At 39.7% G+C, this 26,336-nt stretch overlaps 2 protein-coding genes across 3 annotated transcripts; one reads left to right on the forward strand and one right to left on the reverse strand.

Annotated features, from left to right (window-relative positions):
- The first annotated feature begins 19,705 nt into the window (after positions 1–19,705).
- On the forward strand, positions 19,706–23,060 carry cfap144 (cilia and flagella associated protein 144). 2 transcript variants are annotated; one of them, XM_076875806.1, is made up of 5 exons: positions 19,706–19,784; positions 20,876–20,983; positions 21,332–21,391; positions 21,503–21,606; positions 22,140–23,060. In XM_076875806.1, the coding sequence occupies exons 1-5, from the start codon at positions 19,733–19,735 to the stop codon at positions 22,233–22,235; spliced, it is 420 nt and encodes a 139-aa protein (XP_076731921.1). In that variant the 5' UTR covers positions 19,706–19,732; the 3' UTR covers positions 22,236–23,060. The 2 variants fall into 2 exon arrangements, with proteins under 2 accessions (XP_076731921.1, XP_004562198.2); XM_004562141.5 differs by lacking the exon at positions 19,706–19,784 and having other exon boundaries at positions 20,770–20,983.
- ebna1bp2 (EBNA1 binding protein 2) lies at positions 22,279–25,490 on the reverse strand. Its single transcript, XM_004562142.3, has 9 exons — positions 25,270–25,490; positions 24,918–25,001; positions 24,561–24,733; positions 24,061–24,184; positions 23,758–23,847; positions 23,571–23,646; positions 23,362–23,452; positions 23,082–23,244; positions 22,279–22,994 (listed from the first exon to the last, which is right to left on the reverse strand). Exons 1-9 carry the CDS (start codon positions 25,363–25,365, stop codon positions 22,947–22,949), a joined length of 945 nt encoding a protein of 314 aa, XP_004562199.1. The 5' UTR covers positions 25,366–25,490; the 3' UTR covers positions 22,279–22,946.
- Between the last annotated feature and the right edge of the window lie 846 nt (positions 25,491–26,336).

Raw genomic sequence — 26,336 nt, forward strand, 5'->3', positions numbered from 1 at the left:
CAGAAAGGACCGTAAAGATACGTTTCCTGAAGGAAAAATTGTTCTTATTTTGGTCTGCTGCAAAGAAGTAAAGGAGACATGGGCAAGATTAGATAATCTTAAATCTCTTAGATCCAAAGAAATGAATGTTGTTTGTTGCCTGGTGATGGCTTTGTTTATTCTAGGTTTATGCTATCCGCCTTCTGTGCTAAATGTATGTCCAGGTTGCTGGACAACAAGATGAGAAACAGAGAAAATATCTGTATATTTTCTCCAAATAAAAGTGATGAAAACAACAAAACACATCAAAATATGACTGAAAATATCTGTATATTTTCTCTGTGATGTGAATTCTTGTTACCAACTTAAAATGAGTCATTGTTCCCTGAGAATCATCAGGTCAGGGGCGAAAAGGAAAGCTTCTGATGCTAATGAAGAAAGACATTTGTCAGACCAAAACCACAGAAACAACCAGCTATTACTCAGCAGTGATGCCTGAAGGTAGGTTTGCTTGTCACGTCTTGTTCTGGGTCCTGCAAAGCCAATGCCATTCGAAAACACAGAATCGCATGCATCGCAAGACAAATTTACCTCTGTAAGTGACACGCAGAGAAGTTAGTCTTGCACAGACACACACTGTCTCTCCAGCTGTGTCAACAGGTGCACATTTATTTAGTTGTGATTCAGTATTTGACATCACGATGGTAGTTACATAGGGACAGTGTTTAAATTTGTGTGTAAATGTGTTTTTTGAGGTTGATAGGTATAATGACTGTAATTAATGATACTGCTCCACTGGCAACACCTCATGATTTGTCACCACTTATACTGCCATTCAAATACACAGCATATAACTAATAACCTCAGCGAACAAGCGCACCAATACTGCGTGTAGAGTCATGTGAAAAAACACGTTTTCACAGGGCTCTGTGCAGTCCTAACTACACCATTACTGCTTCCATAGGAATTAAGAGGGTAAATAACCGCTGCAGCTAGGTGCTGTTAATCAAATGCACGTGATTTACTGATCATTAGCAAGTGTAAGGACCAATATAAAAGCAGAAGTTTTGGCAGTTTGAGATCAGGAGTATTTAGCACATTTTCACAATCTTCATGGGAAGTGAATCAAGAAAAAAAGAAAAAAACAACAACAAAAAAGTGCTTTGGTTTTATCAAACCAAAGGACAGATAAAACCAAACAGGGCATATCAGCACAAACACATCATCCTAGCTCCCAAGCACGGTGGTGGAAGGGTGATGATTCGAGCTTGTTTTGCATCCACGGGCTGAAAACAAAAGAATGAAAGTTCAGGAATTGTCTAGACGCCATCTGACTGAAATGCTGTGATGGGAAATTAAAAGAGCTGCAAAGGAACTATTGCAATTGTAACATTGTAGAAAAGAGTTGATCAAAATTCCCCCAAAACGATGAGAGAGTCACACAGAAAATGATTACTTAGAAGTTATTGCTGCTAAAGATGGTTTGATAAGCCACTGAATGTACTTGATTTTGCAGTCCTGTGATAATATTCTTTTCCACATAACTGTATGTGTGAGGAAGAACAATTTCTGCCTATGTGTAAGCTCTGGGAACGAGCTCTCAACATCTGTCACTTTGGAGAGCATCATAGCTGCCAGGAGGAAATGGATGATATTCCATGTGGGACAAATTAGGACACCGAAGAGAGAAAAAATAAAAGACAAATCTGCCGCCCCCGATGGAGTCATTTTTGCTGAAGTGTGCCACTACATCTTACTTACAAAAAGGTTTTATTTTCTATTTGGTGGTGTCCCCAAAGTCCTTGGGGTTTCAATAATAATAATAAACCCTCACACTGCTTTTCCTCAGGGAGAGATTTCTCCTGGACATATTACTGCAGGCTGAAATTAATGTGGCAACATAATAGTCCAACATAATGTAAATAATATAATGTAATGCAATCCACATCACCTGTAGCACACAGTCACAAAAAATGGGTTTTGGCTGTTTGGGCAAATTATTTCATAGTGATTTATGTTCTCGTGTGAGATTGACTTTTACACGCTGAAATTTCACTCCAATGCAAACAGCACCATTGCCCGCGGTTTGGTCAGAAGGATGAAACGCCATTAAAACTTTTAACTATCATATACATTTATGTGAAGCGATTAAGTTGTCTTGTTTGCTGTAACACATAAGAAGATGGAAGCCTGTGCTGTTTGTCAAAGTGCACACTGTAACCCACTGTAATTGAACCCAAATGACACTGGGTTTGTGATTTTCGTTGCACAGCCAGGAGGAATATAAGGTATAATTAGAGAGGCGTGAACCTTTGTTTGAAAATGAGCCTGGCTATGTATATCCACGCATGCTATATATTTAAAAAATCATAAAAGAGTTCACAGCCCGCGCACTTGCACACACACACACACACACACACACACACACACACACACACACACACACACACACACACACACACACACACACACACACACACACACACACACACACACAGATCCAGAGGGAATGCAATGAGTGTGTCTTCGCTCTCCAGAGAGATACATGGAGATATATTCTTTCACAAACCCACCCAGCTGTCACATTACTGGCTTCAAGCTGTTACTTGGTAGATAAGAAATTTAAATAAAATGCTTGCGTTACACAGAAAAAAAAATATCCTCAAACGTTAAAGTCAATCTAAGAGCCAAACTATATCTATATTTGAAATCAGCTCACACTATAACAAACACTGAGCGATAAATAGCTGATTACATGCTATACAAGCCTCTGAGCTGTTGTAACAAACCACAGAGATACAGCAGACTTTGAACTACAAGTTTAAAAAACATCTATGCACGAATCTGTTTCATTTTTTCGTTTACTGTGTTGAAATCAGAAAAGGTTAAAACGAAAATCTGTTGTCCTTGAGATGAATCAGACATAAAAAATGGATTTTTAAAAAATCGGGTATAGAAGTCACAAATGTATAGTAGCTTGATATATTTTCAGTCCTCAAAGGAAATATAGTATCCTTTCAAACCTAATTTAAAATAATAAAAAATCAGAATGTCTTAAACATTTTAAGCTTCATATTATTATAATAAATGTCTCGACCCGGTCTGTGTGCACTAGTAAACTTAAAGGACAGGACTTGATGTTGATTGCATAAAAACTGGTTAGCATTTCTTATCCTTGTGCTGTAAGGTTTAGGGTTAGGCCCCAAACAGATCCGCTCACTGAAAACCACTCTTGCCCAAAAATATCCTCATGACCTCTAAATGCATTCCATCACCCAAAACAGTTATCATCATTCCAAACAGGAGCCTGCAAGGAGTGAAAGGTTTTTGCAAGTAATTCCAGCAAAAGCATCTCCAAAACAGACACACATGCACACTCAGTCTTGGTCGCTGCATCCTTTGCTGTCTTTAGAGGCCAGTCATGGCAGAACACAAGCCCCATCTCTGACGTGCCTGGACAAAGGAGGCCTCTCCAGATGAATCTCTGTGTGAAGAGGGGGTCACTGCTGTTGGCTGTAACATAATCTCTGTTTTTGGATGGTGAAGAGTGACAGAAAGCAAGATGAGCAGTGATCCCAGAAAAGAATGAAAGGAGGGAAATGATGGAGGAGTTATGTTAGTACCTGGGTACCACTTTAGTGCAACTGAAGATTACTTTCATTCAGTTTCAAGAATAAATACCTTAATGCCATTTCAACGTGGTGAATCAGGAGTGACTGAAGTTGGTGAAACCTCGCATCATAAGTACAAACAGCTATGCCCCCCTTTTTTAAATTTATAGAAAATGCACCCATTCATCTTCTTAACTAGTAATTTTACTGAATGTGAGTCACTCAAAACTTGGGCACTTGATAGCAAAATTTGGAAAACACTGATCCGTCTTTTCACTGAGCTGTTGTCTTCTTCCAGAGTTTGTGTCCTCATCCTAAACTTTTACCTTTCTCTCTGTTGCTGTCTGTATTCGAAGCAACGCAACACAAATGCACATAGAGAAGCAATACATCACCGGCAGCTGGTGCTGTGTCAACAAATGCAATCGTTTAAAGATGAAACCCATTACGAGTCATAATGTGGCTGGAATGAGGCCCTGCACATAAACAGCCTCCACTGTTGTTCCATGTCTCAGCATACACTTCACTTTGCCAGCACTTTATTTTGTGACACATTACCGTATCAGAGACGCACACATTAACACCTGCACATACACACACTCACATGCAGACACGGGCCCGTTTTAATGGGAGAGCTGTAAAAAGATGGACTGCCGAGACACTGCCAGGTGAAAAGTGTGATGATGGGTTGTTGGCAGCAGCTCTTGGCTGAGTACCAGCCATCCATGTAAAGCCATGTAAGCCCTCCAGGTGTGTGTATGCTGGACGTGCGCACAAGCTTGTGTGTGTGTATGTGAATGCATGAAGATACATATTGCACATGTTCTCAGTCTTGCTACAGGAAAATGCCAGTCAGCGGTTTAGCCATCGCGGGAGAGCACAGGGGAACGTTTAACCCACTTCCCGTTGATGCGGCACCTCTCTTTTCACTCTGCACACACACACACACATAAACCCAATCCTATTTTGCATGATGTCGCCAGGCATTATATAGAATAAGAAGCAAATGTCAGTTAAAGCATTTTTCTTTTGATGCTTACGTCTGTAGAAGAGCCGTGATCCGGATGTGGATGAGACATTGGTTCATTTTTTTCCAGTTAAGCCAACACTTTGAAAGCCAGGAATCCTTGAAGGGATACACCGCTTCACTCTGGAAGGGCATGTGAAGACAATAGAAGTGGTGCAATGGTCGACCTACGTGTTGACCCAAAGTCTAGCAGAGCTCTGCAGCGATCGATCTCCAAACTCAAATGGCTCTGAGGCCAAAATACGAATGATTACTTCAGAATAAAGAAAGGCGAAGGATAAGCAGCGTTTCTGGACGCACAAAAGACAGTTTCTTTTTTTGTTGGTGTGCTTGCTATCACTGACATAATGCACCTTAGCCACACAAAAAACATTTGACAACTATGTCCAGGAGTCTTCTTTCAAGTGTTTGCCCCGACAGATGAAAAACAATCTGGATTTTCTTTTTTTTTTCTTTTTTACTGTCTAGAGTTTCTTTATGATGGACAAGCTCGATTTCTAGTGGCTACTTCACTACTGACCTGCATTGTGAAGGGCTCCAAACGCTGTAGTTTTAATGAGCTGTCTGTCTGGGAGTCCATTTGCTTTTAATAAGCTCATCAATCTCTATATGCTCTCCTCCAGGCACAGCCAAATCAAAAAACGATTGCGGTTCCCATCTTTCACCTTACAGTCAGGCACTCCTATTGATAAATAGTCCAGCTTAATTGAAGCCCAGAAAAGAAGTTGTTTCCTTTCCTTTCCTTTTTTTTTGTGATCTGTATTCGGCCTCAAGTTTTTCCGGTTGAAGTCTGAAAAGCGGAATATGAAAGAAATGATGAGTTTGTGAAGAGATGATACAGAGTTTGTGGGTGATCGTGAGAGATGAAGAGGAATAAACTGGAGAAAATGAGAGGAGAATTACATCACCTTTTCTTGGCTGATGAAATAGCTTAAAACTTAAGGTGATGACACCACGCCTGGCCGCCTCACCGTGAAAGTCTGGTCAGCCATTTTCTTGCTCTGCAGCAGATAATGATTATTCAAACAAGGTCTGACGGCACCTGTCTTCGAGTATCTCGGTGGAAGCCACTGGAAGTGTTTCCTAAAACCTCCCGTCCTGCATTAACATAGATTAAAGACATTTTTCCGAATATTGAAGTGTCAGTGAGGCAAGATTTTTTCATTTTGCTTTCACAAGCACCTTTTTTTTAAAACTTTATCCCACCATATAGACCGTCACTTTGAAGTTCTGTTTCATCTTTCATAAAACTTTGACCGGCTTCAACAAATTCTCAACTAATACTTTGCAGTTCTTTACCTCAGCAACAGAAAGATTGGGATTTTATTTAGAGAACACTGGAATTTTATCCCTTTCCCAAAATTTCCTCAATGCGTACTTAATTTCTTGATCATTTTATACTTTACCAGGAGAACACCCGCCTTATGGATGGTTTTTGCCAGGCCTTCTCATCCAACCTGGCCCCACAGAAGCGCCTCTGCAAGAATGGTGAAAAATTAAAGAAGAAACATTTTAATGGAAAAAAGACTTACACATAAACATCCATGGGTTTATTACATTGACAAGAAAGATGCAGTGTAACAGAGAAGGGAATGAGGAAGACTGTTCATTCCGAGTCCTTCAAAAGATTTGGTTCTTCAAGCATTCAACATATTTGTTAGGCTTCAAGGATGCACAATGCATTCTGGGAGGAAGACATTTATTTTCTGCAAATTTAAACTGAAATAAAAAACCCACGTTAGTAAGCACTTTGTGCAGCTAGATGCTTTGAACCACTGCTCACACATTTTTTGAAAGGCAGTTTTTATTGCTATAATTTATAATAAGTTAAGTTTAAAGACAAAAAACGTGGACAAAGAGGTGATTTTTTTAAAGCACATTATTTTACACTTTGCCAACTTAGATGTCTGTTGTTGCTTCGAGACGAGTATCTTTAACTCCAGAAACCAGCTTCTCAAGTGTCAAGCTTCTACCAGTTCCTCGTGAAAACGCTGAGCCGCAGCCAAAATTCGACTCCTCTTTTGCGCTCGGTTAAAGTGCTAGCCGTTGACAGATCTGACATTTAGCTGGACGAGAAGAGAAAGGAGACCGGGAACTTAGTTCTGATTTCTCAAACTTCCAAAACGATCCACTTACAAGTGCAGGTGTGTAGAGGAAATATCCCCTTTAGAATATGTAGCACACCCAGTATTTAGCCTGGCTACACGTTTCCTGTAAAGGTTACAGGAAAGGGATTTTTTTTCAGCAGATAATGAGTTTTGCCCACTTGCACAGGGAAAAGCTTTTGTTTTTACAACATGCTTCACTGTCACCTCATATTTCTGATACATTTTATGATTCCTTAATCTTACCACTCTTATGCGTTGTTGTTACAGGTTTTTGACTCACTTTTCTCACCTGGCATGTAGAAACATAATCTTTGTGTGACCTTGTGTGAGCCACTGTCACACCTTATTATATCTGTGCTGATACAGATTCAGCAATGCCCAGTTCTACCTTGGACCTTACACTCCTTGCCAAGTTATATATGGCCCGTTTTGAGTTTCCTAATTGATGGCTTGACATATTTATTATCCCAGCATGTCATGGCTGGTTTGGAGTCTTTCACTAAGCTCACGTTGGGAGTGATTAAGTGGCCCTCTTCACTTTCAGTGTCAGATGAAAATCTCCTATCTTGGAGAAGGACTTTAGCGAAACTGTGAGGTAGCTTTATAACTTTATTTTATTATTTTTTATTAGTCCTTTATTGATATATAACTGATGCTAGATTATTATAGAAAAGAAAAAATGAAATATATCAAAGCGCGTTACAAGCATGAAACCTCTGAGCTGATGGAGAATGGTGTAAAATTTCTGGAGGATAACCCAAAAAATGTTTCCGTTTGCTTTAAAATTAAAGATCTCCTCAGCGTAGCGACGGTCTGTTGAGTGTTGAGGTCTGTCTTGAGCTCCTTTCACTTGATGGGAGTGAATGAGTGCCGAGCCGTGACACAGCCAGATCTTTTTCAGAAAAAACAAAGTGGACCTCTTTGGCCAGGAATTTGACATGAGTGATAACCCCATCGCTCTCTCCCAACAATCTCCCTATTCAAGAGATCTGAGCCATGGACACTTGGGTTTGTGTTATCAGCCCTGGAGCTACAGAGAGTTAATGATGTAAAACCAGTGAGGCAGTAAACACCATAGTGGAAGAGCGAACTGCTTATCTAAAGGTCAGAGAAACGACAGGTACACTGACGACATTAGGCATCACTTAGATTTTTACCAATGAATTATAAGAAAAATAAACCAGACTGCAATGACGGGAACAAAATGAGATAAAACACTCACAACTACTGGCTACTTGATTGACCTTGCATGAGATCAGCGAGAGATGACAGTGTTGCATACAACTCAGAGCTCTTTCACTTACCTGGGTGGGGAGATAAGGGGAGAATCATACAAAGCAAGTTTTATCTAACATGTTGCAAAATGCATAAGCATTTTTTTAGCACAATTGTTCTGCGATTTATCATTTCATGCTGAAATCATAACGTCAAAAGAAAATTAAATGTCTGTCAGTTATGGCTCCACTGCTCAGACTTTATAAATCTGGAGGGTTTTATTATAGTCACAATTGTAAGGAGTGGTTATTTTCTCTTAATGTATATCTTGATATTTAAAAATTCAGTGTTGCATGAATAAAGCGTATCAGCTTCAAGTACTCCAAATCCACTATTTGGCAACTGTTCCCATTAAGGTAATTTTACTGTGATGCAGTGCTTTTAATAATCGCAGGCTCATCAATTCTCCTCTATGTATCTCGTGACTTGCTAAGATACTGTCTATTGACATTTTTTGAAATAGTAGCTGGTTTATCTTGGTCTTAATGCAGAGAATATGAAAAATCCCTGAATAACAAGACACTTAAGCGCTGGGCTGAAAAGCAGTCATTATGAAGATGATTGTCTGAGCAAATGCAATGATGGGGATTCGTGGCTCACGCCTCTTTCTCGGGCTAAATTTACTGATGTTGTCCAAAAATATTCTCTCATAAGATGTTTAGAAGCCAGGAGGGGAAGGCTGCTATTAAGTCTCAGTGTGATCTGTTCTGTTATTTCACAGTAGCACTGAAAAAATCACTGCATCAAAATAATGTGGAATCGCTTTTTTATAAAGTGGATTGTGTCATGTTGTGATAAGGCTTTCGTGAGCTGTCAGATCAGACAGTTTTATAAAACCTTGAAATTGTTTTTCACGTTCCTGAGGCAATTCTTTCTCCTGCTATAAACTAATTTGGATAGAATCTTTTCCAAACAAATTAAAAGGTTGGATATGCCTGCAAACTCATTTCAGCTTACTGAAATGAGACTTCCGCTGCTTTCTTAAATAAGCTGCACACATTCTTATCTTCTGCTCCCCAACTTTTCATCTCTAAAATAACATTATCTTAAAGTCACAAAACAGTTGACAGCAAAGTGATTTTGCTTTGAGATCGCCACAGCAGGTAGCTCTGCTTTACTCTACTAGAGAAATGTGGGAGAAATTCTGCGTTTAATAACTTGACTGACACAGAAAACATGGCGAAAATCAGTTGCAAGTAGATGCAGTCAAATGAGGAAAACAAACCAAATGATGATTGATGTAGGGAAGCAGGAAATCAACCACGCAGCTGCAGGGTAGCCATAGTGAAGCAAAAAAAATGATTACAGTCAGATAACTAGAAACAGGTACAAAAATGGTTTGGGTGCTACAGCTGCTTGTAAACGCACACAATTTACCCAAGTGGCACCGAAAAGTGAACTCTATTTATGCTGGGAGGTTGATGAGGGACTAGAGGATGGCTGCCTGAGCAACTGCCAGTTGAGTGGGTCACGATGGCTCGAGTAAACTAGAAAGGAAAACAAGAGCTGTGTGCTTAACACGGCTGCCTTTTTAACTTGGATTATACTATTGTTAAATAGTTTTAATTTTATCTTCTGTCTTTAGAATGTGTTATCACATTGTCCTTATCTATATACTGTACAGTACTGTGCAAAAATCTCAGTTTTTACAGCTTTTCTTTAAGGTGGCCTTCAGCACTAGTGTGTACTTGTACCTGACCATTTTTAGAAGACTTATTTTTTCTTTTGTTTGTTACTGACCTAACAATCAATACAAGCATAAAAAAGGTGCCTAACACAACTTATGAACCAGTGTTGTTGTGAATACACATAAGTTAGCAAAGAACTAAATTTTAATTGTGTCTTTGTTTTGGGCAGCCTGTCACAAAAATTCCTATTTCTTTATCTGAATGTATGAAAAATGCCAAAGACAACACAGTTTAATAGATATAAAATAGTAAAGTTGCTATTAGTTATTAGATAAAAACTTGGCATATCTCAGCATGGTGTGCGATGTGTCCTTAAAACTGTAGATTACACAAGAACTGGACTGAAAAGTAGTAGTAGCAAGTCTTAAGGAGTGAATCCAAATTTGAAATTTTGGGTTATCAATATAAATGAGGAGGTTAGGAGGGAGAGAGAGTGTCTAAAGCTTTGTGTGAAACACAGTAGTGACTCTGGCATGGTTTGGGACTGCACTTTAGCCAGTGGCATTGGGGATCTTGTCAAAATTAATGGAATTCTGATAACTGACAAGATTTTGATTTAGCATGTAATGCAATCTGGAAAGCATCTGATTTGCAATGGATTCTTTTTTAGCATGACACTGAACCCAAACACACTGCCAATGGAAATACTTTATCTAAATTTTGCACAACCTGGTGTTTGTTCTCATTTGTTTGTGTGTGTCTGAGGCCTACCCCGAACCGCAGCTTCAATTCATGCTCACGCCATCTGCTATTATCTACCAGAAATACCATCAAACCTAACTGAGGATGACATCCCAGCTAGTCAAATGACTACAAGGAGTACTGAGAACTGACCCATGACTTTGTGGACTGGTGCCAGCAGAACTACCTCAAGATCAATACTAATAAAACCAAAGAGCTGGTGGTAAACTTCAGCAGGCACAAACATCCTTCACTGCAACCACTGAACATCCAAGGTATGGACTTTGAGGCTATGAACAGTTACAGGTACCTTGGTGTTCATCTGAACAATTAACTGGACTAGACTCATAATTCTGAAGCCCTCTGCAGGAAAGGACAGAGCAGGCTGTACCTGCTGTGGAGACTCAGGTCTTTTGGAGTGAAGGGCCCAATCCTGAAGACCTTCTATGACTCTGTGGTGGCCTCAGCCATCTTTTGTGGTGTGGTCTGCTGGGGTGGCAACATCTCTGCCGGGGACAGGAAGAGACTGAACAAGCTGATCAGAAGGGCCAGCTCTGTTCTAGGATGCCCTCTGGACCCAGTGGAGGTGGTGAGTGATGGGAGAATGGTGGCTAAGCTGTCATCCCTGTTGAACAACACCTCCCACCCCATGCAGGAGAAACTGACAGCACCGAGCAGCTCCTTCAGTGGCAGGCTGCAGCACCCATTGTGTGGGACCGAGAGATTTCGCAGGTCTTTCCTCCCCACTGCTGTCAGACTCCACAACAAAGACTTTGCAGCTGATCAAACACACAAACCCACACATGTGCAATAAGACTCTTATCTTATCTTATCTTATCTTATCTTATCTTATCTTATCTTATCTTATCTTATCTTATCTTATCTTATCTTAAGAACAGACCTGGGTAGAAAGACACAGAGTGGAACATGACCAATCATGGACTGGCTTCCTCACAGCCCAGACCTCAACATTAATGAAGCAGTATTGGGTGAGCTTCACAGAGAAAAAACACTTATTTTCCATTTCCTAGCAAAAATGTAAAGAAGTAGTGGGTGGCTCAAGACTTTGGAAAGTTAGGGTACATTCTTGGAATTTCCTACTAAGATTAATGGAAAAATTGTGTTTTGAGAGCTAAAGTTGAATGGACTCCAAATAAGCTGCTAGCATAGCATCTGTTCAATATGCAACAAAATTAGGTTTAAAAAAAAAGCCCAAACAATAATTACTAATTAAATGAATATTTAATCTAGTCTAGACTTGGAGAGAAGTTCCTGATCATTGAATCATTGCACATATGTTTTCAGCATTTTTGTGTGTAATGCAGGAAATTCAGCTGTCTTCTGTGATACACGATTTAGCCAATACATGTAGCTTTCTATTAAGTGTTGTAAAAAGTGATACATCTGACACAAATGTGTCCAAGTAATAAATGCTGATTCCAGAGGGGAGATGGGACATTCACTCAGAGAGGTTGTGTACCTGGCATTTGTACAAGGGGAACGATTGTGTATTTTAGAGCATGTTTCCTCTCCTCAACGCAAATCCTTTGATTCAGCAACATAACACACTTGCTCACATAATCAGATCACATCTGGAACGCTGATAAAAACAGATCAATTGCTAACGCATGACTTTGTTTGTATGTGTGCAACTCTACATTCAAATAAACTGGGTTGTCTTCACCAGAAGACCAAACACACACATTAGTGGTGATAAGAGGCACTGAGGTAGAGAGTGAAAACACAATCTCTTCAGCAGATTGATGGAGCGTGAGTCATAGAGCACAAGCAGTCTCTCACAATGAGAAGCATTCATGTTTTCTCTCCTCTATCCTGTAGGAGCCGGTTTTTGTGTTGTTATAGTGTGTGCCACTAGGGGTCACTTTTTGTGACTTGAGAGTATGGTATGGTTTTATGGTACGGTATTTAAGGTGGACACATGCAACAGTTTGTGACCGCTGCACTGTTGTAATTTATGTTAAATGACGTTGGATACGAACTGTTGAATAACAAATGCAACCAATAGAAATCAATACAGGTGTTAAACAGACAAGATATGAACGGCTGGAGTTATTGGACTATGTCAAGTTTCATTCATAACAGTAGCACCGCGTAGCCCCTGCCATCAAACACCTTCGTGGCTTCAAGCGTAGGCTTTGCCACAAACCTAGGGATGCACTATTATGCCACCATTTACCCAACCTATGTTTAGCTAATCACTTGCCTGCGCTAGCAGTCAAAGCAGAGAAAAGCCATCCATGTAATACTCATTAGAGGCCATTGCTGCTCATGATTACAAGCTTCTGCAGTCAAGAAACTAAATTTTTTTATGAAATAATAATAGCAAAAGAAAAGCAATGCCAGAGATTTTTATTCACCTTGCTTTCTGGGATTGAAACAGCCAAACATCTGTTCATTGTGTCCATAGCCACCACAGACTGACTAACTCCCCAAAACAACAGTGAGGCCTGTTAGAAACCACCTTCACAGTTATATACAGTAACTTCAAGCGTCTGTGCTCACAGGCAGATGTTTTTGAGGTTTAAGTGTCTGTTTTCTATTTGCATTTTAGGAAACTCAGCACAGCACTCACAGTCCTCAACGTGAAAATGTCCTCAACCTACTATTTCCTTTTCTGCCACAATCACTGCATTCTCAGTTAAAAATAGTTACATTTTTGGAAAAGTTACATACTCATCACTGTCATTTGTTTGTAGCCATCTGTTTAAAATTAAGATGTGATAGAAAATTCAGATAACCAATCTTGGCTTTGAGTTTCTTCTAATAAATGTAGAAGTTTTCTATTTTTCTAATACTGAAGAAGAAAGTTCTTGAACCTAACAACAATAAGCCGCTGTCAGCAAATACGGGCCATATGTTTTATGCAGCACCTGTTTGGGGAACCATTTCTCCTCAGCTGTTAGTACACAGACAGATAACAGTACAACCATATGATAAACTGCTCCATCAGCAATTAAAAAAAAGAAAGAAACCTTTTCAACCATACCAGATTTTTGTTATCAGCTGAGAGTTACAAACATATGCTTAGGTTCCAAGCTTATTATGAGTAACACGTACTCTGCTTATCACATGCCATTTCAAAGAGACAAAAAAAAGGATGAAAAATTAGACCATTTAACAATTTAATATAGAAATATACAAACATCAATTTGTAAGTACTTATTTTTCTTTAGGAAAAAGGTTTAATATTGGGTTGTTGTTTTCTTTTTTCTCTTTCTTTTTGGTTTGGTTTATAAATTTTCATACAGGAACAACATTATACTCCTCTGGCCCATGCAGCTGACAGTGACTAGTTAGGGCTCCTGACACGAGGGAAAAATATGTGTTCCCTGAGTGGTTGTTGGAGGTTGCTGGCTGTCACTGGGTGAAATCAGTTGCAAGGAGGGACGTGTACCATGACAGTGATAAGTATCATGCAAACCTTTCAAAATAAGAGTTGTGCCTTACTCCTGAAACTAACACTTCATAATCTGTAGCTTTTACCTCGGAGGCGAATAATCTCAGTTTCCGGTTTGCATCCCAATCATCACAGTTTTACGATCACTTCATGAGAATTTCAGTGTTTGTAGACAACGCGGTGTCCTCCATACAAACTTTGTACTACAACCACACCACTTGTGTCCTGTGCTTGTGTGAGTGAGGCTTAAGTGTAGGTAATACTAATGAGCAATCAAAATTTTATTATGGTTAATAAAACATGCGTAAAGCTGTTTAAATTACTTATGTGTAACTTTGGGGTGTCTACTATTTCTGCTATCATAGAGCTACAGTTAAGTCTAGCCTAATGTTTACGGCACTAATCTCTGCTGTTGTCTGTCCTACCTGAGAAAGTTTTCTTTTCTAAGACAAAACAGGAGATTACAGACAAGAGCAATGGTGACACAGAGCAACCATCTGATGAGAAGACAGCTTTCCCACGACCATGATGTCTCCAGTTAGCCCCGCACACCTACATGACTATCAAAACAAACTGGAAAGCGCAGGCATGTAAGTGTGTGTTTATCTATGTGGAAGAAAATGAGCTCAGCTATCACCTTTTGTTTCCAGAGCAAGGTGGACAGACAGTGGCAGAGGGGAGGTGAACGTGAGCGTGCTGCTGCGTAAAGGTGCCCCGTGTCTCCAAACATGGCTTGTTTAAAATAGAGAATAAAAATCTATAATCAGATAAGCAAACAACCACAGTCCCACTGCAGGGATGGAAAAAAAGAAAATGAGAGATAAACCTGTGATAAATTATTATCATAGTACGTGAGGAGACAAAGGGGTGACATGAGTGGGATTTTATCTGCTGTTAGATTAGTGTTCTGCTTGACGGGCAGCCACAGACGGAGCAGGCAAGGGGGTCCAAAGGCAAACCACAAAACCACTTTCTCACGATCTTGACTAGACACATTTGTTGAGCTTCTTGTGTCCCCCCCATAAAAATCCTCGGAGCTTTGTTGTAAAAGAAACTTAAATTAACATTTGAATTTTTACATTACCCCTAGGAATTAATCTAAATGTATACCAAACATGCAATGTGCTTATCTTAGCTTTGGCAGGTTACCGCACTCCTCAATCATTCACTCACCACTGGTTATACTGGTGTATTTTCATTGAAAGCAGCTCTTTAAAATTCCATTCTGCTATGTATTTGAGCAACAGAAAATCAATTTCCATTTTTATTAAGTGGTGCTTGATTTAAAAAAAAGAAAGAAAGAAGAAGAAGCACTGATTCCTTTGAATTTCAGTCACAGAAACTCCATACAAAGGTCACCAGCTAGCAGGATGAGGCAAGTGGGGGTGGGAGGGAATACGGGGGGAATTTCATTAAGGTTAAAACCTCAGCAAACACTTCCTCCTCTTGAAAAATATCAGCACCTTTCATTAGCCATCATACATGTTAGAGGGGATTAGATGAAGTGTGACGAGACACAGTGTGTACCTCTCATTTGTTTTATGTTGGAGGGGTGGTTGGGAAAATGGCTGAATAATACATGACATGGTGTTTTTAATTAGCAGGGAGTGGAGGGCACTTGCTAATTAAAATAGAGTCTTATTATGAAAGGTCAGGGGATCGCGTTGGGGCCTGGGAGTTTGTTTAAAAGGAATCAAGTGATCTCCGAGATAAATGCAGGCTCCTGAATGAAGCCAGTCACATTCCAGTTGAAACTGAGTCTCATTCTGTGTGCTTGTCTTATCTTTTTTCACTGTCTGCAAGATCATTTGTAGATCATTTGTAGATCATTTGGGCAAATTAAGCTGAGATTTCTTTCATGAAAGGAGGTTTTGACGGCTTGATCGACGAAGCTCCAACAAAAATATCTCATCGCGTTTGCTGTTACTCTTTGAATATATTTTCAAATTGATGGTGTGGTGTTGTTCAGACCTACTGTCTTCTCATTTTCTCCAAATTGTATTGTTATCTTAACTGCGCACACAGAATAGTTGATGAGCGGACAGAAATGCGCCTCTGCTGTAAACCAGGTAGTAAAGTCACTGTTTGCTTTCCTTCTAAAACAGATGAGGGAGAATAGGCAGCATTCCACTGATGATGAAAAGTCATCTGATACATTATTAATTTTAATATTTAAAACTAAAAAATGGAAATTGTCTCACAAGAAATGAGTCGGCTGAATTCATGGTTTGATGGAAAGCAGTGAACATTAAATTTGAACCCAAAAAGCTGATCCTGTTCCTTCGGTCATAGCGTTGCCTAAAATCATTTTTAGTCAGCGGTGCTGGTTTCTCTCATTATGCAAATGACGAGGTGATGAAACGTTTCTCCCACTGCTGCATCCAGGTGAATAGAATAAACTTTCTGTGATTTTCTTACCTGGATGATCGATCATGCATCGAGAGATAAATTTACTTACTGTTCAAATTTTATGTAATTTGGAAACTGTATAAAAGATACTGGAGTAAAAATTATGATAAATATCGTTGAGAAAGAGTAACACCTTTAACATTGCTAGTTGCTTACTGTTCATTTCTGTTACCTTGTTTAGATTACTGTTTAAAAGTCTGGGGCAACACATTCAAAAGTTCAAGACAATCATTATGGAAACTTCTAAAAACAGAGCAGTCAGAATGGTTCATCGTGCAGGATTTAGAGCAGGGGTGGCCAACTCCAGGCCTCGAGGGCCGGTGTCCCTGCAGGTTTTAGATGTGTCCTTGAACCAACACAGCTGATTTAAATGGCTAAATTAGCTCCTCAACATGTCCTGAAGTTCTCCAGAGGCCTGGTAACGAACTAATCATGTGATTCAAGTGTGTTGACCCAAGGTGAGATCTAAACCCTCGAGGCCTGGAATTACCCACCCCTGATTTAGAGTCTGCAATTACATTCTATTTTTTTGAAGTTCGTGCACCTCATAAAATAAAACTGCATATAATATGCTACCAGGAAATCTGCAGAGGATGCTTTTTGACAGAGATGGGGACAGTAACACAGGGGAAAGTTAAACTTCAAGTGTCTTAATTGACAAACAATATAATGTAATATAGATAGTTAATTTCCATTTGTGGAGTAAAACTGTGGAACAGTTTTCCAGCAGGACTACAGCAATTCCATCCATCCATCCATTCTCTTGCACTCTTGCAGTTAGCCAATTCCACTAACTGCAAAAACTAACATTAGAAAGAAAAAATAACAAATTAAATTATGAATTAGCACAGGAACCTGGACCCATGACTAAACAATGACTGTAAAAAACTACAGTCATTGCCAAAGCAACACAATGATTTAATTTATTATAAAAATAGCACCAAATTTGCTAATAGTCCATTTTATTTACACAGACAGCACATAGACACTGTGACATCAACCAGTGGTTCATGAAGTGCCACTGGTAAACCACCTTGTGTTTAAAGACCAGATGCGGCAGTAAGAGGTGGATCTGACTGAGAATGAAAGAGGAGCATTTCCATGTGCCAGTGTACATGAGGTTGTCATCTCTATATTTTGGCCAAATTAGATGTTCAAAAAAAAGTTAAGAGACAAACATAAAAAAAAAGATAAGAATTTACCTGATAACCATCTGGACGCTGGCAAAAGAATGTTTTAAACGCCACAATTTTAAAATTGTGTTCACGAGGCAGGCTGACAAAGCAGCATGGCAGGATAATACTTTCATCACAGTTCACATCACTTTGTTTCATCATTAATATCTCTTCTAAACCATATTAAAGCCAAACAAAATGATCCCTTCCCGCTGACACTCAGGGACAAAAGAGATTAGATCCACATTCCTAACATGAATTAGTTAACATAAATGGCATAAAATGATTCCTTTCTACCTGCATGCCACACGGGGAGAATGGGAAAGAGTTGTCATATTTGATTAAATCACACACCATCTGTAGTACCTTCCTTTGGCAAGTAGAGTTTGAACAAACTCACAAACTGGCCTTTGACTGTTCTCTGCCTGAGGAGCTCAGTGGCTGCTTTGATGATAACGTGGTCCGACACTGTGACAGGAGCCAGGGAACGAGGCTTGACACCGCAAGCCCTCCCATCCTCCGTTATACATATTGCTCACTCTTCCTCGCGCACGTACACAAAAACCACAGGGGACTTGTCACCCACCCACGCTGAAATCTACCGCCCTGCTGTTCCACATTTTGAGTTATTACCTGTTTCTATTATATCGTTCACACAGTGCCAATAAAGCATGAATCGAGTTATGAGACGGGAACCAAGAGCTGAACATTTCAGCCTTTATTAAGCTGTCTGTTAGTGCAAGAGGAAGCGTCCGCGCACGTACATACACAGAGTTAAAGTTCCCACAATCAACACAGACAGAAACGGGAGAGCATAAAAGCACAGTGATCGCTTCAGAGATGAGCAGATGGGACGGTGTGAAGAGAGAAAGAGCTGGAGGAAGAGGAAGGCGAAGAGGGGAACTCAAATGAAACAGGAAATTAAATAAGATATCCTAATGTGAGGAGACAATTGGTAAGAAGTCATCAGACAACGTAGGCCACAGCAGCCTTGAAAGTTTATCAGTGCCTTCACAGGAATCACACAACCATAAGTACTATTTAATAAATGTGAAAGGGTCGTTATTCATGTGTGAATTGTAACGCCACAGAGTGCAGGGACAGTCAAAGGCGGTACAAGGAAATGTGAAAAATGCCACTACACTTTTTTTTGGTTTTTAAACACACTGCGCTTGTCACTGGGTAATTTCTCTTCTTTGTCATTCCAGTTGCATTCTTACAAATTTGTTTCCAGTTAGTGTGACACGCTCAAGGCCAATAAACCTTCACAAACATATTTGTGCAGTCGTCGGCTTGTGCGTGCTCGGCAAAAACGTGTCAACATGTTTGTCTTTGTGTGCGTAACTCAGAAAGTCCTGGTGAGTGAACCGAGCAAAATGCCGAGCAAAATGTTCTGTCGCCCCAACAGAACATGTACAAACTAAGATCACACTGTAAACAGGGGTGGCTATATTTTCTCAGTGTGGACATGCAATGTAAGTGATTCACTTTCATGTTTGTCTCGTCACAAAATAGTCCAGTTTGCACTTACAGGCTTAGAGACCTTTAGTGAGATTTTCTAGAGATTACCTCCTAAAGTTTGGAGGTGTTTGATGGGCATTTTCTTTAAACTATTCCCACAAAACCTCATCGGTTGTCAAGCAACACAGGGTGTAGTGTGGCATTGCAAAACAGAGTGATAGACTGTTATCCTGTTTACATCTGTGGTCAGAAGTTTTTTCTTTGCGTTTTGCCTAGAAGTCCAGCATCCAGGAGTCATGCTGGAGACTGGTGTTTTGTACATGCCATTTAATGACGTTATCAGCTGAGGACCTGTCAGGTGTCAACACTTCCTCCTTGCCCAGGTTTGCCTTCCATTTCCATTCCTAGAGCTAGTATGCAGAATTCTGTAAAGGGAGTAGTACGTTCCTTCTTCAGTTTTCTTGAATTTTATTTAAATCTGGAGCACCAGGGCTGGTGGCAGACACTCAGCTAGCAGATTTTATTTCTACGTTTTCAGTGAAGAATTTCCCATTTGTAGCAAACACAGCCTTGAAGGCCTAATAAATGGGCCGCTGTACGCCTACATTGATTTTCCAGCATTTGTCAATAACCATTTCCAGTATTTGAGATTCAATGAATGCCATTTTCATTCAAAAAAGAGTGTTTTTTTTCCCCCTGTGGAATACAACAATATTTCTAAACTGATGGGTTTTGCTATTCACTCAGAGCTCTTTCTCCGCGTTTTGATGGGTGTGTTTGTTACAGGCAAACATTTTCAGCATGGTTTAGTGGTTTGGATGAAATCCAGTGTAAACTGGACTTCCCATGCCCTTGCATCAGAAGAAGGGCATAAGAAGCATCCTGGCTCATAGCCAAAGGATGTGCAGGATTTTGATCAGCCTCCACCTTTCCCGAAGGCATCAAGTCACAGGTATTTTCTGTAACTTTGATGATTAATGATTGATAGTGAAAAAAACTGTTTGTTTTTATTCAATATTTAATATTCAATATTTAATTAAATATTAACCTCTTAAGCCCCAAGCCTAACTGATCAATACATGGCTAAAAGACTCAAATGTGTTGGGGTTCTTATATTTCTTTTAAATGGAAGGTTTTATCTCTTTGCAGTATTCATTAGGAGGATCTATTCAAAAGTGATGTTGAATAGCAATTGCACACTGCAAACGCTAATGATTTAGACTGCATAGAGTTCAGCCTGACAGAATCCAGCCAAAGCAAAGCATCTTAAAAATTTCACATTAAAATGTACTACAAAAGTGAGAAATATATATTTGAGTAAGCAAATCAGTCTTAAATTGTGAAACCAGAAGTAGGATGATTTCAGCCTAACCCCGGTGTATTCATTGGATTAATTATACTGACCTTCACACATGGTGAGTCTCTATTACACATAATCAGACATAGAAATTTCATTGTTTGCGCAGCCACTAAGTATCCAGGAGGTAAGAGTAGAGGTGAAATGACCTCATCAAACAGACTGACAGAGAATTAACAGGCAACAATACTGGCAAGTTAATTATGTGTAATTAATAACTAATCAATGTCATAATAAATCACTAGTGATTTCTTCTTTGATTTGAATTGGCAGCTTAAAATCAACCAATTCAAAACATTTTCAACTTTTATTTCATATAGTGTTTAACCTGTCAGATGCAAGTGTCACTTCTCTTTGCTGATATCACAGACTGAATTATTGAGGATTTAGAAAAATAATAACAATGAAAAGAAAAGTAGTTAGTTAGTTATTTTTTCCTCCAAAATAAAATACATTTGATTACATAAATCGTCTAATATAAACTGTTACTGTTACCATTCCACCATGACCAAATCTGAGAGCATGGCGCCATCGCGTGTTCGAGTCTCGCAACTGCAGCCAGCATGAGGTGGTGTTTACTGTTGCTAGGTAACGCGCATACCTAGTTTAAGGCCAGTGAAAGGCTTTCTGTTGATCCAACCCTAACTGTCGGCGTTTTTATTTTTCTCTCAACATGGCAGATAAAGATAAACTGGATTTGGTCCATCGGGACGCGATTCACGTCGAGCGGGTCCGGAAAGAGCAAAGACACCAGAAGCTCCACACGGAGTTCAGCATCAACCCCCACAGGAAATGTAAGTAAGCTAATCTCCCCTCTTGCTCCGTTTCTCCCTCACATCAAAAATATGATAAAAATAAGAACTATCACTTACTCAAAAGTGTGACTGGGCAGGGTTTTTTTTCCTTTTGAATTTCACTGCGATTAGGGGACCAAAATCAGGGCCCTCAGCACTTTAGCAGTGCTTGCAAGAAAGGTTACACTATGATTCAGTGTCCAGCATGCTTATTAGGAAGAGCCAGACACTGAAAAGCACGAGTGCTGTGCATTTCATGGCAGTTTGGTCCTCTTTTGTAGAGCTCTGTATAATTGTTGTACTGTATACCTCCTTTTCTTATGTGTGTGTGTGTATGCTGTGTTACAGTGCATGTACTGCCAGACAAACCCATGTGTAGGAGAACGACAGAAGAGATTCCAGAGGACGGTAAAATTTCCATTGGAATTAAATGAGAGAAATATTCTATCCATCTATTCCGTTTATATAAATTTGTTTTTAAACAAGTTGGTTTTATAATTTGATTTTTTTGGCCTCCAGAGGATTTCATCAAGGCTTTCCGCAAGGCCCACGAAGTTCCTACCAAGAAGTATTCTATGCCACTCACTGAGAGCCAGGAGATAGGATGGATGTCGACTCCACTGGTGAGTAAAACTCTGTTAGTGGATTTTGGAACAAACACTACTATGAAGACGTCATGAAACCCCGCTTGTGTAAATTTTGAAGAATCTGCCCCAACCATTCTTTCCCAGTGTTTAGTCTGGTGTGGGATATCAAACTCGAGTAGAAATGGCTGAGACACAGCTGGGATATTTAATGTGTTTAGTTTGATTTAATGTCTGCAGCAAATGGTGCGACACCCCAAAAAAAAAATACTTCAGGGAAGAAGCCGTTGTCACAGCCCAATGTAAACGACAATTATTGGTGGAATAACTTGAAAATTGGGAACACCATTGTTATCATGTCCAAACATTCCTCTTTTAATTAGGGAAACACTTATTTTAAATTCCTGGGCTGACAATGATGCCTAGAATAACACAATACAGATATTTGTTTCTCGTTTAATCATGCCATTTTGATATTTGAAAATTGTTTTCCTTTTTTATAAGACAGTAAACACCAGTAGGCTGATGTAATCGTGCATCCACCTTAACTCTGTTGATTTATTTTCCACCAGGTCCCGGAGTCCCGCCAAGACACCAGATTCAATTTCTTCCGATTTATGACAGACGTCACCAAACACCATGAATTTGGCCAAAGAACACAAAATTAACCCCCCCCCACACACACACACACAAAAGAGAGAGAATAGAAACTGAATGCCTACTGAAATGTATTTGTTCATCAAACATGCGGGTGTCAGCACAGAAGCTGACCCTTCTTAGAGAAACACTTGGGGGGAACATTTGCACAGGTCTGTACAAAACACACACGCCCATCACATACTAATCATACAAATGAATGGAAAAGGGCAAAACTGACAGCTGCTCAATATTATAAAATGTCATGTAACATGGGAGAGAATCAACGAGTCAAAAAGCTGAGTGAGAAAAGTAAAACAGAACACACAAACCTTAGGAGAAGAGTGAGTCATTGAGAAGGTGGAGATATGGAGGTGTAATCACAGAGAGTGGATCTAAAACCACCTTAGGGTAGGGACAACTGCAGCCACAGATGCAAATATCAGGGTATCTACAGCAAATAACATTGTCCTTCTCAACCTTAGGAAAGCTCTGTATTTTGGAGCTGTGTGCAGTCCATTCTTGGCTTTACAGGCCCTTTGAATAGCTTCCCCAGCTGTGTGATTGGACTCAGTCCATCTGTGGTTTGAATATGATTAATATGGACCTCCATATCAATCCAGATGCATGTACGAAAGGTATATTGTACCAAAAAGTGTAGAAGAAGAGCTCATAGTCCCTTTAGGCAAATCCTGCCAAAAAGCAGAGTGCAAAGTCCAGTCTGCTGAGCAGCCCGCCAGTCTCTAAGAGCGATTCTTCATCTTCTTGCGCACAGACTTGCCTGGACGTTTCTGGAAGTCAAAGAGAAAGAAATTGTTTTCTTATTTACTCATTTGAATAAAACAGTCAATAGATAACCATGTGTGTGAGAGACTCACATTTTGTTTTCCTCCTTTCCCCTTCTTCCCTCCCTTGCCGTGAGCTATTTTGGCACGGAAACCGGAAACATCGTTGTAGCTTTCCTTGGTGTTCCACTTCTTTCCACTCTTTTTGCCTCCAAAGCCAAACTTCTGGTCCTTGAATTTTCTCTTAGCGCTAGGCCTGTGGGAAAAATAAATAAGTAAGAGTTTCATTGTAAAAATGCCACAAATCTGAAGCGGGACCAAAAAGAAAAAAAGCAATGACTGCTGTGTGCACTGCTGAAAAGTTCAAACTTACCCCTTTTTGTTCACTGCTTTCTTTGAGCCCTGAGAAGATTCTTTATTCATCTTCTGGTCACCTTCCAAGAATTCCAGTTTGTCGGTCATTCCTAGAAAGAGAAGATGTTGTTCCCAGTGCTCAATAAGTGACGTGTCCAAATTGGTGTAGTGACAAAACAATAAAAGAAATAAGGAAATAACGTCCATGCTACACTTGTAAACACCGACCTTTCTGGTATTTCTTTACAGCGGACATCATGGCCTTCTTCTCCTGCTGTCTCTTCTGGATCACTTCTATTTGGACCTGGCAAAAAATTCAAAATTAGAGTCATTCTTTTAGCCATGTACAGTCGAAGTATCATACACATATAACACTTACAGGTGTTAAGAAGAATTTCTGAACTCAGTCACCAACCTTTTTGCCAAACTTCCTTTGCTCGCGCAGTTTCTTGGCCTTTTCTGACCTCTCCATAATCATCTGCTTTGAGATCAGCTTTTTCCTGATCTGAACAGACCAACAAATGAAAAAGTATATGAATTTAGGCCCGACAGAACAAAAGAACTAAACTCAGGTCCTGAACCAGTATGTGCAAAGAAATGTTAATTACTTTACTATATGGGTGAGAACTAATACTTAATTACAGTGATGCTGTTTCAGGTGTTATGGAACATGTAAGGAGAAAAAAAAAAGCATCATCATATAGGAGACCAGGCTCACCTTCTGCATGTGCTGATCAGATTTGGCCATCTCTGCAAAGTAGTCTTCGGGCCTCTTGGTGGCTATGCTGTGCCTGTTTAGGAGTGGCAGTGCCTCGAGGACTGTAGCCTGAGCTTGACGGTAGCTGTAAATAAACAAAAAACACAAAGTAATTGGAATGGTCTCTTTGTAGCTGTGTTGTATTTTTCCAGCATTTTTTTGTAGGCTATTCTCTAAAACATTCAACACCATATGCATGTTTGTAACTCTTTAGCTGAAAAAAGAAAAAGAAAGAAAAAAAGACTTATTTGTCTGACTCGTAACCAAACTATATTAGTGTGGTTACAAAATACAAGTATATGTGATGCTTTTTAGCCTATCGTCCAATCTCTCTCCGATTCCTTTTCTTTTTCTCTTACCACCAACCAGTTGCAGCAGATGGCTGCCCCTCCCCAACCCTGGTTCTGTCTTATGAGCAGGCACTATATAAATAAAACTGAGGTGAATTAACGGTCACTTACAAGAACATCTCCCTCTGGAAATCATCATCAGCATCCAGTTCCCCAGCGGCTGGCGCTGAAGCTTTCTCTTCAGCTTGAGAAATGATATTTGCAGCTGGTAGGTTGGTCAGATCCAATCTCTCCACCCAAGGAAGATCTTTACGAAAATCAGCAACACACTGTTTCAACCCCTCCTGTGTGACAACATAGGAGCAATAAAGGTACAACAAGTAACAATATTATTCACTTTACAGGGAATTTCGAGAACTGTTCCATTGCTGCTTTAAAACTATTTCAGTGGTATGGTTGTTTATAGTACGTTGACCATCCCTGTGTAGCATAACTTGCTACTAACAGAAGATGTGAGATGCCACTCACCACATTGTTGGCGAACTTTTTGGGTTTATCCACCAGGACGTTCATCCCAGGCTTCAACAACCCCGCTGCAAAGGCTTCTTGCAGCTGGGCAATGAAATGAAGATAAATAATATTAACTCTGACTTATCTAAACCACCACTTGCTACAGCAAGACTACACGGTCCTAGTAAACGTGAATTTTCCTGCTATCTAAAAAGCTTGATTAGAAAAATAAAGATTCTGATACTGACAATAGTACCAGGTCTCTGTTTGTTTGATTACCTTTATAAACAGCAGGCACAGTGACGTTTAAAACCTTAATACCTAACAGGAATGTGGTTAGCTAACGATGCTAGCATGTTAGGAAACTGACCTCATCGTCCGATAATTCACTGTTTTCCTCCTCTGAATCCTGACCGAGCAGCGCCTCCTCCTCTACGGACGCCATAGTCTTGCTGTCGATAACCATGAGATGACTATATGTGAACTATCAATGTTAAAACGTAAAACAATACGCCTCGGATATACAGTGCTCCTCACATGGACTATAAGGAGCCTTTCACGTGGAACGGAAGTGACGCCTCTGAACGTCCTACCTATTCAGTTCGCCGGCGGATAAAAGGTGTAAAGAAAATTAGTTCCAACCCGGAAAAAATTCAACGCAAAAAAAGTAAATAAATTAATAAAAAAAATAATACAGAAGTAAATAACGTTTAAGTCACACTATCCGATAACTCAATGTCCGATTCGCTCTTTGAAGAGCGGCGAAAATCACAAGTAAGTTATATTACAAGTAAGTTTCTGATGCAACTTTTGTCACGTATCATCTTATTTTATTTAAATCTCCGCTTTTCATATAGATAAAAATGTTGTTTTGAATTCCATTCCAGTCTTTAAATTTGATTTAACATATGAAATAAAATGCACTGGGTGGTTTAGAAAACCAATGACTGTATAAAAATCTACGGTCATTGACGAAAACACGTTTCCTAGTGTGTAAGTCTAGTGTGTAATATCAAATAAGTCCTCTTAGAGGAGATGTTGTACACCTGTGCAGACTGGAAAGTACAGTGGATGGGTCGATATGAGAACTTTACAGTCTAACGTCAATTTAGAGATTCTACTTTAAATCGTTTCCTACTGTGTAAAGGAAGACTCAGGATTTTCACTTGCCACCTCATCAAGAAAGAAACTATCGACATTTCTTTCCCATTACTCAATTCCTGAGTCGATTTCTGTCACTTTGACATGGCACGACTGAGAAAAATGTCTGCATTTTGGCCCAGTGTCACTGTCAATGGACATTTTGTCTGTGGGGAAAATCAGGACAGCCCAAAATCTGGTGCTCTGAGTAAAGTTTGTTTCTGCATTCATTAGACATTCAAAAATAAATAAATTCTTTTATTGTTTATTTCTTGGGATGTAGCCTCTATGTATCTT

This window comes from Maylandia zebra, linkage group LG17, assembly GCF_041146795.1.
Source record: "Maylandia zebra isolate NMK-2024a linkage group LG17, Mzebra_GT3a, whole genome shotgun sequence".
NCBI classification, from domain to species: domain Eukaryota; kingdom Metazoa; phylum Chordata; class Actinopteri; order Cichliformes; family Cichlidae; genus Maylandia; species Maylandia zebra.

Bases quoted from the DNA above. Each gene is read 5' to 3' on its own strand.
- cfap144 (XM_076875806.1), top strand. From the start codon at position 19,733: ATGTGCAGGATTTTGATCAGCCTCCACCTTTCCCGAAGGCATCAAGTC. The intron at 19,785-20,875 runs GTATTTTCTGTA...TGGCAGATAAAG, and splicing joins CCGAAGGCATCAAGTCACAG to ATAAACTGGATTTGGTCCAT. The intron at 20,984-21,331 runs GTAAGTAAGCTA...GCTGTGTTACAG, and splicing joins CATCAACCCCCACAGGAAAT to TGCATGTACTGCCAGACAAA.
- ebna1bp2 (XM_004562142.3), bottom strand. From the start codon at position 25,365: ATGGTTATCGACAGCAAGACTATGGCGTCCGTAGAGGAGGAGGCGCTG. The intron at 24,734-24,917 runs GTGAGTGGCATC...GTTGTCACACAG, and splicing joins AAAAGTTCGCCAACAATGTG to GAGGGGTTGAAACAGTGTGT. The intron at 22,995-23,081 runs GTGAGTCTCTCA...TTTGACTTCCAG, and splicing joins GGAAAGGAGGAAAACAAAAT to AAACGTCCAGGCAAGTCTGT.